This window comes from Bubalus bubalis, chromosome 14, assembly GCF_019923935.1.
Source record: "Bubalus bubalis isolate 160015118507 breed Murrah chromosome 14, NDDB_SH_1, whole genome shotgun sequence".
Classification (NCBI taxonomy): Eukaryota; Metazoa; Chordata; class Mammalia; order Artiodactyla; family Bovidae; genus Bubalus; species Bubalus bubalis.
Genome location: NC_059170.1, coordinates 65365555 through 65380176, shown reverse-complemented (window position 1 = coordinate 65380176; position 14622 = coordinate 65365555). Strand labels below are relative to the sequence as shown.

General features: G+C 41.9%; 1 protein-coding gene across 27 annotated transcripts in view; it reads left to right on the top strand.

The window, feature by feature from the left end:
• Positions 1-14622, top strand: part of PARD3 (par-3 family cell polarity regulator) — a 579687-nt gene that overhangs the window by 33596 nt on the left and 531469 nt on the right. The window contains exon 1 of one of the 27 annotated variants that reach the window (XM_044928195.2): positions 9029-9997. The exons of the other annotated variants lie outside the window; for them this stretch is intronic. Within the exon in view, the coding sequence (XP_044784130.2) occupies positions 9911-9997 (87 nt within the window). The 5' untranslated portion in view covers positions 9029-9910. Of the gene's footprint in view, positions 1-9028; positions 9998-14622 lie in introns of those variants that run through there. 27 annotated transcript variants of the gene reach the window in all.

Sequence of the window (14622 nt, the reverse complement as noted above, 5' to 3'; positions counted from 1 at the left end):
CCTCTTTCATCAAGAGTTCTTCTTCACTTTGTGCTATAAGGGTGGTGTCATCTGCATATCTGAGATGCTTTTCCAGGCAATCTTGATTTCAGCTTGTGCTTCATTCAGCCCAGCATTTCTCATGATGTACTCTGCGTACAAGTTAAATAAGCAGGGTGACAATATACAGCCTTGACGTACTCCTTTCCCAATTTGGAACCAGTCTGTTGTTCCATGTCCAGTTCTAACTGTTGCTTCCTGCCCTGCATACAGATTTCTCAGGAGGCAGGTAAGGTGGACTGGTATTTCTCATCTCTTGAACAATTTTCCACACAGTCAAAGGCTTTGGCATAGTCAATAATGCAGAAGTAGATGTTTTTCTGGAACTCTCTTGGTTTTTTGATGATCCAACGGATGTTGGCAATTTGATCTCTGGTTCCTCTGCCTTTTCTAAATCCAGCTTGAACATCTGGAAGTTCATGGTTCATATACTGTTGAAGCCTGACTTGGAGAATTTTGAGCATTAATTTGCTAGTGTGTGAGAGGAGTGCAATTGTGTGATAGTTTGAGCATTCTTTGGCATAGCCTTTCTTTGGGATTGGAATGAAAAGTGACCATTTCCAGTCCTGTGGCCACTGCTGAGTTTTCCAGATTTGCTGGTATATTGAGTGCAACACTTTTCACAGCATCATCTTTTAGGATTTGAAATAGCTCAACTGGAATTCCATCACCTCCACTAGCTTTGTTCATAGTGATGCTTCCTAAGGCCCACTTGACTTCACATTCCAAGATGTCTGGCTCTAGGTGAGTGATCACACCATCGTGATTATCTGGGTCATGAAGATCTTTTTTGTATATCTGTCTATCTATCTTTGTTTTCTCTGGACAGTAAGTGGCAAATGCTTTTAGCAGGGCTTTGTCTATTTTGTTTCCTTCTTATTTGCTCCCAAATTTCTTCATGCTCCCACAAGTACATCTAATATTTCCCCTTATGATACATTTTCTGAACAAAGTGTTACCTTTAACTGGCAGCCTTGTGTTCCATTGTCTGTCCAGTCTTGATCCTATAAAGAATTTGTTCTTTTTTTTTGCTGATCAGTCTTTATTTAACGGCACATAAAGGTTAGAGTATTGCTGTATTTTGAGCAAATTCTCTGTCGCATAACCTTGAACAACTGGGCACTATGCTACTTCTTTCTGTGTTGTACGAGTCTGCAGAGGAAAGGGATTTTGGAGTTAAAATTGCTCCACTTTTTCCTCAAAGTATGTTTCCTTTATCTGGTTGGTACTTATCTTCAAAGCATAACTTCTGACAAGCCTGAAATGCTGATACAGAGTATCTCTTGGGTTTTTCCATTTCATATACTTTTATTATTTTTTTAAAACTAAGTAAACATTTGAATTACTGAAATTTGGTATCTGTAAATGAAAAATTAGTGCGTGATTTGAGTTCAGTATTTTAATGTCTGGATGTCAGATTTACATTTGGCAGGATTGCAAAACAGTGACAGGTACGTACATGCAGTTGATTTTAATTCAGGTAAAACTGTTTTCCCATCATAAGATCAGTGTGGTCTTTGAGTTGGTTGTGGTTTTCAATGGCTGCTTTTAAATGACAAATTAGTTCATGTGACATCATCATTATCCATTTACAGTGTCATTGGGTCATGTGTATTTAACTTATGCTAACTTAACTGTAAATGTTTGCTTAAAAAGAATTAATAGTATATATATATATTTTCCACGCAGCATTCTCTTGAACAAGTCAGACTTGTATTTACCACACTTCTTGTATTCAACCAAAGAAAGTGCAGTCTCTGCCAACACCACAGGAAAAACTGGCAGCGCTGGCACCATGGGCGAACCGGCCTTTGTGAGCGAGAACGCCGTACTCAAAACACCACGCACGCTGTATTGTGTAGTCTAGTCAAGGAATTTTCAGGGAGAATTTTGTCTTAAACCTTAGCCTTGGTCTTAGGAGCTCTGCATCAAAGGTGTGCTGTGAATTCTTTGGCCAGATCTACAGGGTGTAGTGGTGTACTTTATTATCAACAGCATTGAAGGATTATAATTTTTTAATATTGAGAATTTAAGCTAGGTATGCTTTACTGTTCAAGCGTGAGCCACCCATGACCCTATTTAAATAGCTACATATTTTCACGCTCAGTTTGTTCACACAGTGACAGTGCATTTTTGTCATTGAGCTTGTTTTCTGTTGAGAAGTAGTAATGGCTGAGAAATGTGGGCTGTGTTAAGTAAACTGGAGAGCCACTGGTTTAAAGCAAAGAGGTGGGAGTCCTCCCTGGGAGCAGCAATGTGTTGTTTACTTCTGAACATTCATCCAACTGCAGTGGTAGAATTAAGTCCCTATTATTCTTTGTCTAACATGAAAGCTTCTCATTGAAAATGCAAGGCGCTTACGGGGCACTTTGAAGCCATCAAACTAAAGACAAGAATATTAAGAGCCCAGTGGATGGTTGGCCAAAGGACTCAAATGAGCAGTTTAAAAGGAGAGAATCAACTAGTAAAAAACCATGGAAAAACATTGAATAAACCTACTATTCACAGACTCACAAATTAAATGATCATTTATCTTATTAAATTGGTAAAACAAAAACTGCATAACATACTCAATGCTCCAAAGTCACGGTGACCCTGTGTGTTTGGATCATCATGCCATTGCTGGTGCTTTTGTGCAACTGTACATTTCCTTCGAAAAGCAATTTGGCAAGATTATGAAGATCTGCAAAAATGTTCCTACTCTTTCATTCAGTTCCTGGAATAGTGTCCTCTGAAGATATTGTTTATCCCTAGGAAATTAAAATCATGGGTGAGGATATTCAGCCAGCATTATTTAAATTCTGAAATCCTCAGCATGACTTCAAAAGTCTAACATCAGGAAAATCATTAGGTAAGCCACAGTTTATTCATTAGAAGAAATAGTATGTAGCCTTTAAATGAATATAAAGGCTTTATAGTAAAGTGAAAAAAGGTTATACTAGGTTAAGTGAAAAAAGGTACAAAATTAAAGTGTACCCTACAGTTAGAAAAACATTAAACATGCTAAGGTAAAACCCAAATGTTATTTGTCGAGAGTGGAGAGTTAATGGATTTTTTTGTTTGTTTATAATTAAGAGCTTCATCAAAGTAAAGAGAAAATTAAAGAATTAGATAAGGCTATGGTAGGATGAAAATGAGATGCTGGGATGACTATATTTTGAATCCAAGGGAATGTGTCGGCTTCTTTGGTGTGCCTCCTGGTTCTGCCAGCAGTTCATTTGCTGTCTAAGTGGATTTCGCTTTCCTATCACCTGGGTATGCATGAGAAGTAATTTTGGTAGCTAAATGAACATGTTGAGGCCATATTTTAAAGTTCAAATTCCATCTGCTGAATGTTTGTTTTTGCTAAATGTATTTATTGCGTCTTCCTTTGCTCTAATGAGAATACAGACCAGAGAACCATATAGGAATAGATGGTTTTTTTCTTAAGTGTTTTAGAGTAAATCTTTGAATCATCAAATATTTTGACTCTCTTTTACTCCTCATTTTGGATCATTTCTATTATCCTGTTTACAGAAGTTCTGTCCTACCTTTGAGATGTAATTGATAGATTAATGACATGCTTTTTAGTGAAGTAATTACTACATTTTTCTTTATACAAATCTCTCAAAGATACTCAATCTTTACTAAGTAATTAAGATCACACGTTTTTGGATGAAGGTTGAAATTTGCACAAATGCTTATTCATACAGTGTAAGTGGGTCTTAGCCAAAGTGGCTCATTGGTAAAAAAAAAATCCACTTACCAACTGGAGATGTGAATTCAATCCTTTGGTTGGGAAGATCCCCTGGAGGAGGAAATGGCAACCCATTCCATTATTCTTGCCTGGAAAATCTCATGGACAGAAGAGTCCCAGAGGCTACAGTCCAAGAAGTGGGGCATGGCCGAGCATGCATGCACACTGTATACTGGTGACCTCCCAGTTTTTTTTTATTTGTACGTATTTTCCTTACTGTAGAAACTTAAAGTGGATTTCTAGAGAAAATGTTACAGGTCAGGAGGCAAGTCTGAGCAATGACGAATCTGCAGGGTATTGTGATCTACATATGACAGGTGGCCCAGCGCACAGAATGGGCAGTTGGTGTCCTGGAAGTTGAGGTGGGAGAGACTACCTGTGTGACAGGCTGCATGTGTAGCTTGGCCTTTTCTCCCTTATTCTCTAAGAAATGGGATCTTGTGAAGTTTGGGGCAGATGGGATTCCTGATGCTATCTGGGCAAGACTGTGGGCAGGGCCCTGTAGGGGATCTCAGTTGCAGGGATTAGCCAGAGGACCCGGGGGAAATATGTTGTTTTAGACAGTGAGCGATGAGCATCTAACTAAGATATCAGTGGGAATAGAAAGGGCTAATGCAAGAGACATGGATGCTTCTTTTGATACAACGTGAGAGGTGGGAGGCAAAGATGCCACTTGAAATTTGGATTGAGAGGGATAGAGAATTATTCAACCATAACTCAATTCCAGGTCAGCAATCATTTTTGTAACCCTGCATATCAATTTTCTCACTTAGAGACTACAAAATTAACCCGAAGTTTCCCTTAAACTTGAAGGGCAATGATTATCCACTTTTATGTAATCACACTTCCTGTTTTCTGAGGACAGTCCTAGGTTGTGATTGAGGATAATTTCTGACCCCTGATTTTTGGTGTACACATTTTGTCGGTGGGATATTATAGGAAGACTGTTGGGATTTCATCACTGCCACATGTGGGAGTGATCCTGTTTGATGAGTTATACTGTTTTGCTGCTGATATTTTATTACATTTTTCCCCCGGTGGGTTTAATTTTTTCTTCTTTTAAAGAAAAAGTTTTATTTATTATTGGCTGTGCTGGGTCTTTATTGTCTCTCATGGCTTTCTTTAGCTGCAGTATGAGGCATTGTCATTGTGGTGGCTTCTCTTGTTTCAGAGTTTACTGTGCTTTCAAAATGCCATGCTCCTCTAGAGCAGCACTTCTTCAGCTCACCTGCACACTGGGGATCTTGTGAAAGTGCAGGTTCTGATTCAGCGGGTCCAAGGTGGACCAAGAGTCTCCACTTCAGACAGGATCCCAGGTGGTGCGGGTGATGCTGGACCTTTGATGGTCAGGCACAGCAAGGCTCTGCAGGACGCTTCTACTTAAACTACATGCTTTGAAGATTACTTTTTGATGATGGGAAGGAACTCTACTGCTTCAGGCTTTTAGTGTTATTTGAACATTGCTGTGAAGGTGGATTTCATTTGCAACCTGATTTCCATATTACTGAAATATCAAAAAGAATCCCCCTATCTCCCTTCTATAACTTACATTATAGAAATGTTAATATTTAGAAGAAGTTTTACCTATTAAAATAAACTTGAGGTTTGAATAGTGATGCTTTCTACCATTGAAGTAACCTAAGATGCTTAATAGTAGCTTTGGTATATGTATAGTAGTTTCCAAATGACTTTCTGCAACCTGCAGTTCAGAGTAGACACAAGAAAAATGAGCAGGGTTTATTTTAATAATTTCAAACAAAATGGCTTCCTTTTATTTTGAATCATGACTTCACAGTGGAATAAAATGATGTCCTGTGAAAAATTTTGGAATTAGGTTAGTGAAATTTTCAACATCACTGTGTATCTGTCATATTTTGGTAGAAAATGATTTGAAGCAAAAATGATTTTAACTGTTTAAGAAGGTAATCATGATACAGAATGAAATTTTTCTTTCTTTGGGAGGTTAGCTCTTGATTTTATTATCCTTTTTTAAGAGAAATATCTATAAATAGACATTTTAAATAAAAGGAAATACAGAGAAATCAATTTTAAAAAACAAGTTGAGGGTTCAGGAGGGAGGTGACATATGTATACCTGTGTCTGATTCATGTTGATGTATGGCAGAGGCTAACGCAATATTGTAAAACAATTATCCTCCAATTTAAAAAAAAAGAAACAGGTTAAGAAAGTACTAAACTTGTCCAATTTCTAGCATCCATTTATTAATTACCTGGTATTTTGGAAAATTTTAATGTTTATTGTTTAATTGCTAACATTTAGGTACTTAAGATACTTTATATCTATATTTTTTAAGAAATTTTATTTTACTTTTTTGGTCATGCTACTTGTCTTGGGGAATTCCCCAACCAGGAATTGAACGCATTCCCCTTGCAGTGGATGCACAAAGTGCTAACCGCTGGACCGCCAGGGAATTACACACACACCTAAACGTATATATTTCATGTGTTGGTGCTGCTGCTGCTGCTGCTGCTGCTAAGTCGCTTCAGTCATGTCTGACTCTGTGCAACCCCATAGACGGCAGCCCACCAGGCTCCCCCGTCCCTGGGATTCTCCAGGTGAGAACACCGGAGTGGGTTGCCATTTCCTTCTCCAATGCATGAAAGTGAAGAGTGAAGTCGCTCAGTCGTGTCCGACTCTTAGCGACCCCATGGACTGCAGCCTACCAGGCTCCTCCGTCCATGGGATTTTCCAGGCAAGAGTACTGGAGTGGGGTGCCATCGCCTTCTCCATCATGTATTGGTGAAGTGAAGTGAAATCGCTCAGTCGTGTCCGACTCTTTGCGATCCCATTGACTGTAGCCTACCAGTCTCCTCAGTCTATGGAATTTTCCAGGCAAGAATACTGGAGTGGGTTGCCATTTCCTCCTCCATGTATTGGTAATCAACCTCAAAAGGGGTCACTTTATTAAACCGATACCTACTTTTTATTGTATTAAGAATTCTTAAGGATGTGTGTATAAAAACTTGAACAACATCCTTGATGTATTGTGTTGTAGGTACACTTCTGAATAGGAAATACAACATTTTGACAGTCTGGTAATAAAGTCACTTGGATGATTTCCCATTCACGTTTTTAATATAATTGAATCTCTCAGGGAACAACTTGATTTTTTGCCAACTTTAGTGTAATTCCGTTTGTTCAAATTCTAGTATGGTTATATTTGCCCTGGCTATTCTGAAGAGTTACTGGCTCAAGTTCTAGGTGTCAGCCACCTATAGTGGCAACTAGGAAACAATGTGTACACACACACATAATGCAGGGCAGACAGTGCTCCTGCCCCAGTTCTGTTAGCGCTGGCTGCTGCGATGGACCAGCCTGCCTGCCAGCTGCTTTAGCCGCTGCTTCCATAGCAAATGTGGGAAATTTTGCTCCAACACAGAGGATTGCAGAGAGGTTAGCTGCCTTGAGAGGGTGGGCTTCAAACCTGATAATGTGTACTGTGCAAAATCTGTATTTTATCTTTGAATCCTGTTTATATCCAACTCTGTTCATTTGGTTTATTCCTTCAGTTCACATGGGACTGAGTGTCTATTTTAAGCAGGTATTGTAATCCGATGGGTATATTTCTGCTGTACAGTGGACTGGGGCATTACGGAATTGTTGGAAAAAGCAGAACCCTTTGCTAGTTGGGATGAGCATAGGCAGTTCTGCCTTCCAGGTTGAAAAACTTCCTTGGTATTTGGATCCATGACTTCTTCCCACTGTCAAGGGCTGACCTGAGCTTGTTTCCAGGCATGACCTGTCTTTGTTGGCTTATCCTGTGAGCTGTTGGGAAATACTGTCATTTTAATTTGCTCTATTTCTGTGAAGCTCCATTAAACAAGGTCTGAGCTCACCCCATGGAAAAACTCCTTTGTTTCTGCCTAAAAGGACAGGGCGTTCATTTCTATCAGATCAGTTCCTTTAAATATACCAGCCTGGGCATGTGTGTGTCTTTGCTTAAACACCTATTGCTTCATAAGATATACCACAGAATTGGAAGAGGCAGGGAAAACTGTTTCTCAGCTGGCATTAAAAGCAGACACCAAAAAAAAAAAAAGGTAGCAAGTTGTTGTAAGGCTTACATGGGTGGGACTGGCCGACATTACTTTTCTTTCTTAGTTCTGTGCTAAGTATTTTTGGCTTTAGAAAATTGTTTTGAACTAACAACATGCGGGTTGATGTGCCCTGCTAATTGCACGGCAGTGATCTTGACACAGGTGGTAATAGGAGCAGCAAATGTCCATTGCTTATGCCCATGTGCCAGGCACGGTGCTTCACACAGGGAGTCTCCCATCTGGCGGGTGCGATGATTACTGTTGTTCTCAGAAAATGAACCTGGGAGGCTGAGGGATGCTGAGTCTAACAGCTGGGATGGGCAGAGCTGCACCCCTGCTTTTGCAGGGTACCCGTCCTGGTGAATGGCTTCATTACTGCTGTGCTTTGTCCACATTTGCTTTCAGAGGCCAGAACACTTAAAATCAAAGGAGTACAAACTTAAAAACTGCTATGAATTTTGTGTAGTTTCTTGAAGAAAATCGTGAATGCTTGCATATTTTAAAATGACAGATTGTATTTTTTTTTAAGTTTTTTTTTTTTTTGATGTGGGCCATTAAAAAAATTTTATTGAATTTGTTAAAATATTGCTTGTTTTATGTTTTGATTTTTTTTGCCATGAGGCCTCTGGGATCTTAACTCCCCAACCAGGATCAAACCCATACTCCCTGCAGTGGAAGATGGGAGTCTTAATCACTGGGCCTCCAGGGAAGTTCCTAAAATGGCCAATTTTAATACCAGGTCTTCCTCCCTCGCCCCTCCTTCTCATCAGCCGGAAGAGCATTTGCTTGTTGTTTGGTTGTTCATTCCAGAGCAACCTCATAGACTTTTAGGGTTTGAGTTCCCAGAGGAACATTGCAAAACCTCCCCAAATCTGGTGATTTTAGACCTTGAAGGTCATGGAGTCCGAGGATGGCAAATCCATGGCCTCTTGTTGCTGCCCATCTTTCGAATCTGGTGGTTTTTGAGAACTGGTCGCATGCTCTTTGTCTGGAGTCCCCACGTAACCTCAGTCATCGCAGACGCCACCACTGGGACATTGAAACTGGAACTTGACATGCAGTTTATTCGTCCCCTCTAATTTACTCTCAGAGCAGACATTCTGGGTCAGGTTCCTGTGGTCTGCGGGGTGAGTCATCTGTCCACAGTTACATACCTGGTAAGTGGCAGGCGAGTTTGGACTCCTGGTCTCATGCTTGCCTCTCTAGTAGGCCACCCTGCTGCTCTGTGAGTGAGCTCCAATCCCATGACGCACCTGCTCAAAAATGGCTACCCAACATGAAAAGTTGGGTGAAGGATACTTTATCAAATCCAGGTAAGCCATTCTGTTTGGGGTTCTTAGCAGAAGTGATGGGATGATCAGAGCTCAAAGCTCTGTCTTCAGGGAGTTTACAGGCAAGCTCAGGGCTAGAGGTATAAGCTGAGTTCAGGAATATTGAGAATACCAGGCAAAAGGAATGATTTTAAACAGAGGGAGGAAATGCTTTTGCAGCTGGAGAGATGATCATTGGCTGAATAATGAGGAAAGATGTTGGAGGGGAGATAGCACTTAGTAGATCTTAATAGAAGAACAGATAAGTGGGCATGTTGGCTGAGACAGTGTTGGCGAGCCACAGAGGTAGCAGAATGGCTCATATCTGAGGTGCAGGGAATATTCGACTGGATAATGTAGCTGCATGTGGCAGATAAGATGGAAAAACAGCATCTGTAATAGATGGTCTTGAATGTAGGGCCATCAGCTGAAATCTAATTTAGGAAGTTATTGGGAGCCGCTGAAGATTTTTGAGCAGGGGAATTAAGTAATCGGGGCTATATTTTAGTGAGACAAAGCTGGCTTTGGTGGAAAGGGCAGATCAGAACAGAGGACCCGTCCCCTTATTCTGAGTTAATGTCATTTAGGGAAAGAGCCACAGAGACTCAGCAGCTGAGGGTTTAGGCCTTAGAGGCACTTAGGCCTCACACCCAATTTCAGACACAAATGGATGTTGTCAGTCTAGAAGGAGGGTATGCTAGAGCAAGCTTTTTGAAAGTAAATGGCGGCAATTGTGCTGCTGAGGCGGGTGTTAATTAGAAGGCACGATGTGGGGAGTTGTCATTCTCGGGAGTGTGGCATGGTTGTGGCGTGTTGTGTGTGATGCGGATGGATGTATAATAGAAGAACACTGGGTATGGTTTTAAACAAAGAAAAAATGGACAGATATTTGTCTAATGTCATTCTTTTTAAAAGTCTCAGTAATCAGTCTGTTAGGGTTAATGACTGTGCTGATGTATAACCTAGTTTTTTTTAAAGACCTTTGAATTATTTGGAGTGTTTTGGTTGTTTTTTCATGGTATGTAAAGTGCTAAAAGTATTGTTCTACTCTTCGAATGAAAGAACCTGAGAAACCTTGAGGCCTTTTCATTTGTATAATCCTTTTCCAGCTGAAGTAGTTTGATGGAGAAGAGGGCGGTTCTATGTTCTGTTGTGATTTTCCTCAGTGACTCTCCATCAGTGTTTGGTTAAGAAGTCTTTTTTGACCAAACCCATCTTCCCTAAATGTCCCCGCTCCCACTACCTCCTTAAACACACTACTCAGTCCTTTTCTCGCCCTGCCTCACCCACGCCTGTTGTTCTCAGTGGTCCCGTGGAGTTTCCGGTGTGCTTTCACTGTATGTAACGTGTTGTTATACGTGCTCTCACCCACTTGTGTTCCTATCAGACCATGGTCTCCATGAGAGCACCACAGATCCGCTCATCTTCCACCCCGCTGTGTACGTGCTGGGTGGATGTCAAATAAACTGAGGAACCAATATGCACTTACAGTGAAACTCGAGTGGGCTTTTGGGAGTAAAATGAGAGCTCTTGTAATTGCTGGAATATATGCAAATGCTTCCGGAGAAGGCAATGCCACCCCACTCCAGTACTCTTGCCTGGAAAATCCCATGGACGGAGGAGCCTGGTGGGCTACAGTCCATGGGGCTGCTAAGAGTCGGACACGACTGACGCGACTTAGCAGCAGCAGCATGCAAATGCTTCAGTATATGAGGGAGGTAGATACTGTTGAGCATTCCCTCCCTTACTTTATAGATCAGAAGAGTGAGGCTTATAGGTCACCCAGAGAATATCAGAGGATACAGAAAAGGCATTGATGGACCTCTTCATTTTTGTATCTAATGCTTGTGAAAAGCCTTCAGATAGATTATTTTAGGGCACTCATAGGGTTAGCAGTGCTGTGTGAAGCATTGGAGGGTACACGAAAAAAATTAGTCATGCTTTGATCCTAGAAGGGCTGTCACTGAAATGGTAGTGTAATATACAGATGTAGAACCCAAAACATTTATGAGAGTGTGTCTGTGGTCCAGGGACAGTCTAATTGAAGAGTCACTGAAGACATTTTGGACGGTGGGCAAAAGTTGGGCTAGCTCTTGTTCACCAGTTTAAGATTGGCCCCTTTTGAATGGGGGTGTAAATGTGAGTATGGTAGAAAGGGGGCTCAGAATGAATTCAGGGCTGGCTGCGTTCTTTGGTGATGCTGAATTTTCTGTTCAGAGACTTTCAATTAAATCCGTTGAAGGCAGTCTTTTAAGGGAGAAAGAACTTAGCTGTAGCGGTGGGTCAGTAGGCAGTGACAGAGTTGGTCAGGGTGGGAGCCTCAGCACTGTGGCTGAGGCTGCAGTGCCGTGTCACCTGCAGAGCCAGTCCTGAGGTTCAGCCATGTCCTCACCCCTGTTGGACAGCTGCAGAGCCTGCCTCAGAGCAGAATGTGGGGCAGTGTGGTTCTATGGAGAGCCTGGCTTTGTTGACGGTGACATCAGTGTGAGGTTGAGATGGGATGGGATGATGGACATCATTCGGCTTTGACGGGAGGCTGACATCAAAGGAGTTTATTGAATTTACTGATGGAAGCCTAGGAAGGGGAGGTGACATGCATGCCTCTTCTTTGGTTGATGAGCTGTGAGGGCTGAGCACAGAGTTGACAGTGAACTCGGGCTCAGTGCTAAGAACTGGGTATCTACCTGTTTAGACCTAAGGCAGTGACACCTATTAGAGCTCTGTCTCTGTGCTGGGCTGGAGCCACACCCCGACTGTGCTCACAGGTGGTGGCATGTGTGCAGGGCTGCAGCCAGGGCTGGGAGCCAGCGACCAAGCTGTTTGAGGATAAAGGTGGACAAGGGCCAAGTAAGGGCTCTTTTCCCTTGTCCCTCTGTGGTGACACTCTGAGTGATACTTTCAGGGCTGTATATGGTAAACTTGGACGTCGGAAGATCCTTTGAGCACTGAAGTCCAGTGAAGTAATGGAACAGACAACATAAGGGGACAAAACAGCTGTGCGTGTTCTTTTAAAAAACAAACTCATGCTTCTTTCAGATAGAGTGGAATCTTATCACCTAACATTTTGTATTTTGATCTTTTATTTCTCTCAAATTCTTAGAAATTTGGAGGTCACACAAAAATGATTATTTACTACTTTAAAAACACAATTTTTCTTCTATTAATATTATTTTAAACATTCTCAAAGGCTTATATGTTTCTTTGTATGGATATACTATTTACTTTTCTTCCGGGATATTTAAATTGTTTTTATAAATAACCTTGCATTGAGCTTGTTTGTATGTAAATACTTATCTAAATGTCTAATATAGTCTTTAGATTCTAAAAGGAATTATTCTAAAGAAACAAACTGCATATATTGCCGTGTTCTTTTTAGAAGGGCTGTAATTGTATAGCCTCATCAGCACACCAACGTTTATGAAGGTAATGCATTTCACCTTTCTCTACTAGATTCTGCTATTTAAAATTTTTTGCTAGATTTATTCAGAAATCATAATTAAAAAGTCTGCTGTCCTGGTGGTCCAGTGGTTAAGACTGGGCTCCCAGTGCAGGGGGCGTGGGTTTGTCCCTGCTTGGGAAACTAGACCCACATGCCGCAACTGTAAGATCCGCACGCTCCAACTAAACTTCCTGCACGTGGCAACCAAGGCCCGGCCCAGCCTAATAAATATATAAATAAATAGTTTTTAGTCTGCTGTTGTCCTAGGTTTCCTGTAACTTTGCCGAGGCAAAGTGTCCCCTGCTACACTTGTGTCCAGCAGTGTTTGGATTGCAACAGTAGCAGGAGTGGACATGTTGGTTAACTAGAACCCCAGAGAGAACGGGAGGCCACTTTGCAAAATGCTTCTGTTTGTAGTAGCAATAAGTCATTATTGGTCACCTCGAATTAGTTCAGTTAATTGAGGCTGAATTAAAAAGACATGGAGCCGGTTGACTTTCTTGGGATGCTCAGAGTGCAGGAGCACTTCGCGGGGGCCTGTCTGTCCCTCAGGGCCTCAGAGCTGCATTTGTTTCTTGCTTCCCTGCGCCCAGAGGAGCGAGGTGCCGCATTGATCAGCTGCTGGGCTCCTCCTGCCCCTCCGTCTCCTTTTCCCGTCTAATGTTTAAGTGCCCGTCTTCCAACTAAAATCATTTACGTCTTTGATTCAGTCTTGTCTCCTTAGAATCCAGGCTCTATTATAGCAAGCTCTTGGTTTTTCTGGCTTGTGCTGTCTCCCCAGAATCTGGCCTGTAAGCGGTGCTGAAGGAGGCTCCCTGTTGCCCATGGAGACAAGTGTAGACTGTCACCCCATCTTCAGTTTGCCCCGGCGGCTTTCCCAGAGCATCTTCCTGAATGACACTGCCCTGCATCCACATGTGCGCCCTGCCTGTGGTGCCCTGCTGCCCGGGGGCCTCCTGTCTCTGACGCCCCGTTTCACATGGGGCCTGGCAGAGGACTTGTTGAGTGTTTAGCGTTCAACTCAGTGTTTTGCTGATATCCCTGACAAAACCTTCCCTCACATCCTAACTGGCTCTAGTCTTGCTTCTCTGCATCCCGGAAAGTCATCCTGTGCCTTAAGAGTGACCTCTAGCTGTGTGTGGTTATGTCTTTGTGCCTCTGCAGTGGGGACTCCCTGCTCACCCAAGTTCTTGGCCCAGCAGTGCTTGGGGCTCAGGCAGCTAAAGGCTCACTGGACTTTTCATTCACAAGTCTTTGTTTCTCAAACTGTCTGCCCGCCCCCCCCGCCCCGCCCCTTTTCTCAATTTGTTTCTCATTTTACCTCTTCAGTTGTATTTTTTTGGTCTGTGAAATAGTTAAAATATTACAGCCGGTGGGGATCTTGGCCAATATCTAGCCTCATTGGAATATGTACCTGTACTGGGGTTTTTCCATTAAGCTTTGCCCCAGGAGTTTCGGGTTAGCTTTGGGGCTGGTAGCAAATGTAGATAATTGTTTCCTGATTAGGAGTCAGATTTGACACTTCCTATTGAAATGTTTTGCTGTCTGGGATATGAAGCAGATGGTCGCTTATGACAGAACAGATGTCTGTGTTGAATCAGAGCCTTTTAATCTGCTCTGTACCTTGAGGTGTTTCCCTTGGCAAATACTCACTTCTGACCTACTTGTTTCAGTTTTGGGTGTTTTTCCCTGCTGAGGGGCTATATAGATCCTTACAAAGAAGTCTGATAAAGTATGACTAGAACATAAGTAAGTTAGTATTGGTTAATCCACGTGCTTATCTGAGTGCAAGTCCAATGTCTTGATTGACTGGGTAAGTGGTAATTTGTTGATTAACACTCTGTTAACATGAACTACTGATCATAACTCTGAAAAAGTCATTTCACTTAAATATAGTTTGACTCTTCAGATTATCTGTTGAACTCAGGCTGTTGGTGGATTGTATGGTGGAAAGTTAGCTGTGTCATAAGACCAGTGTAGATTTAAGCATGACCTTGCAATGCTGTGCTTCAGTTTCCTCATCTGTAAAATGGGAGTGAG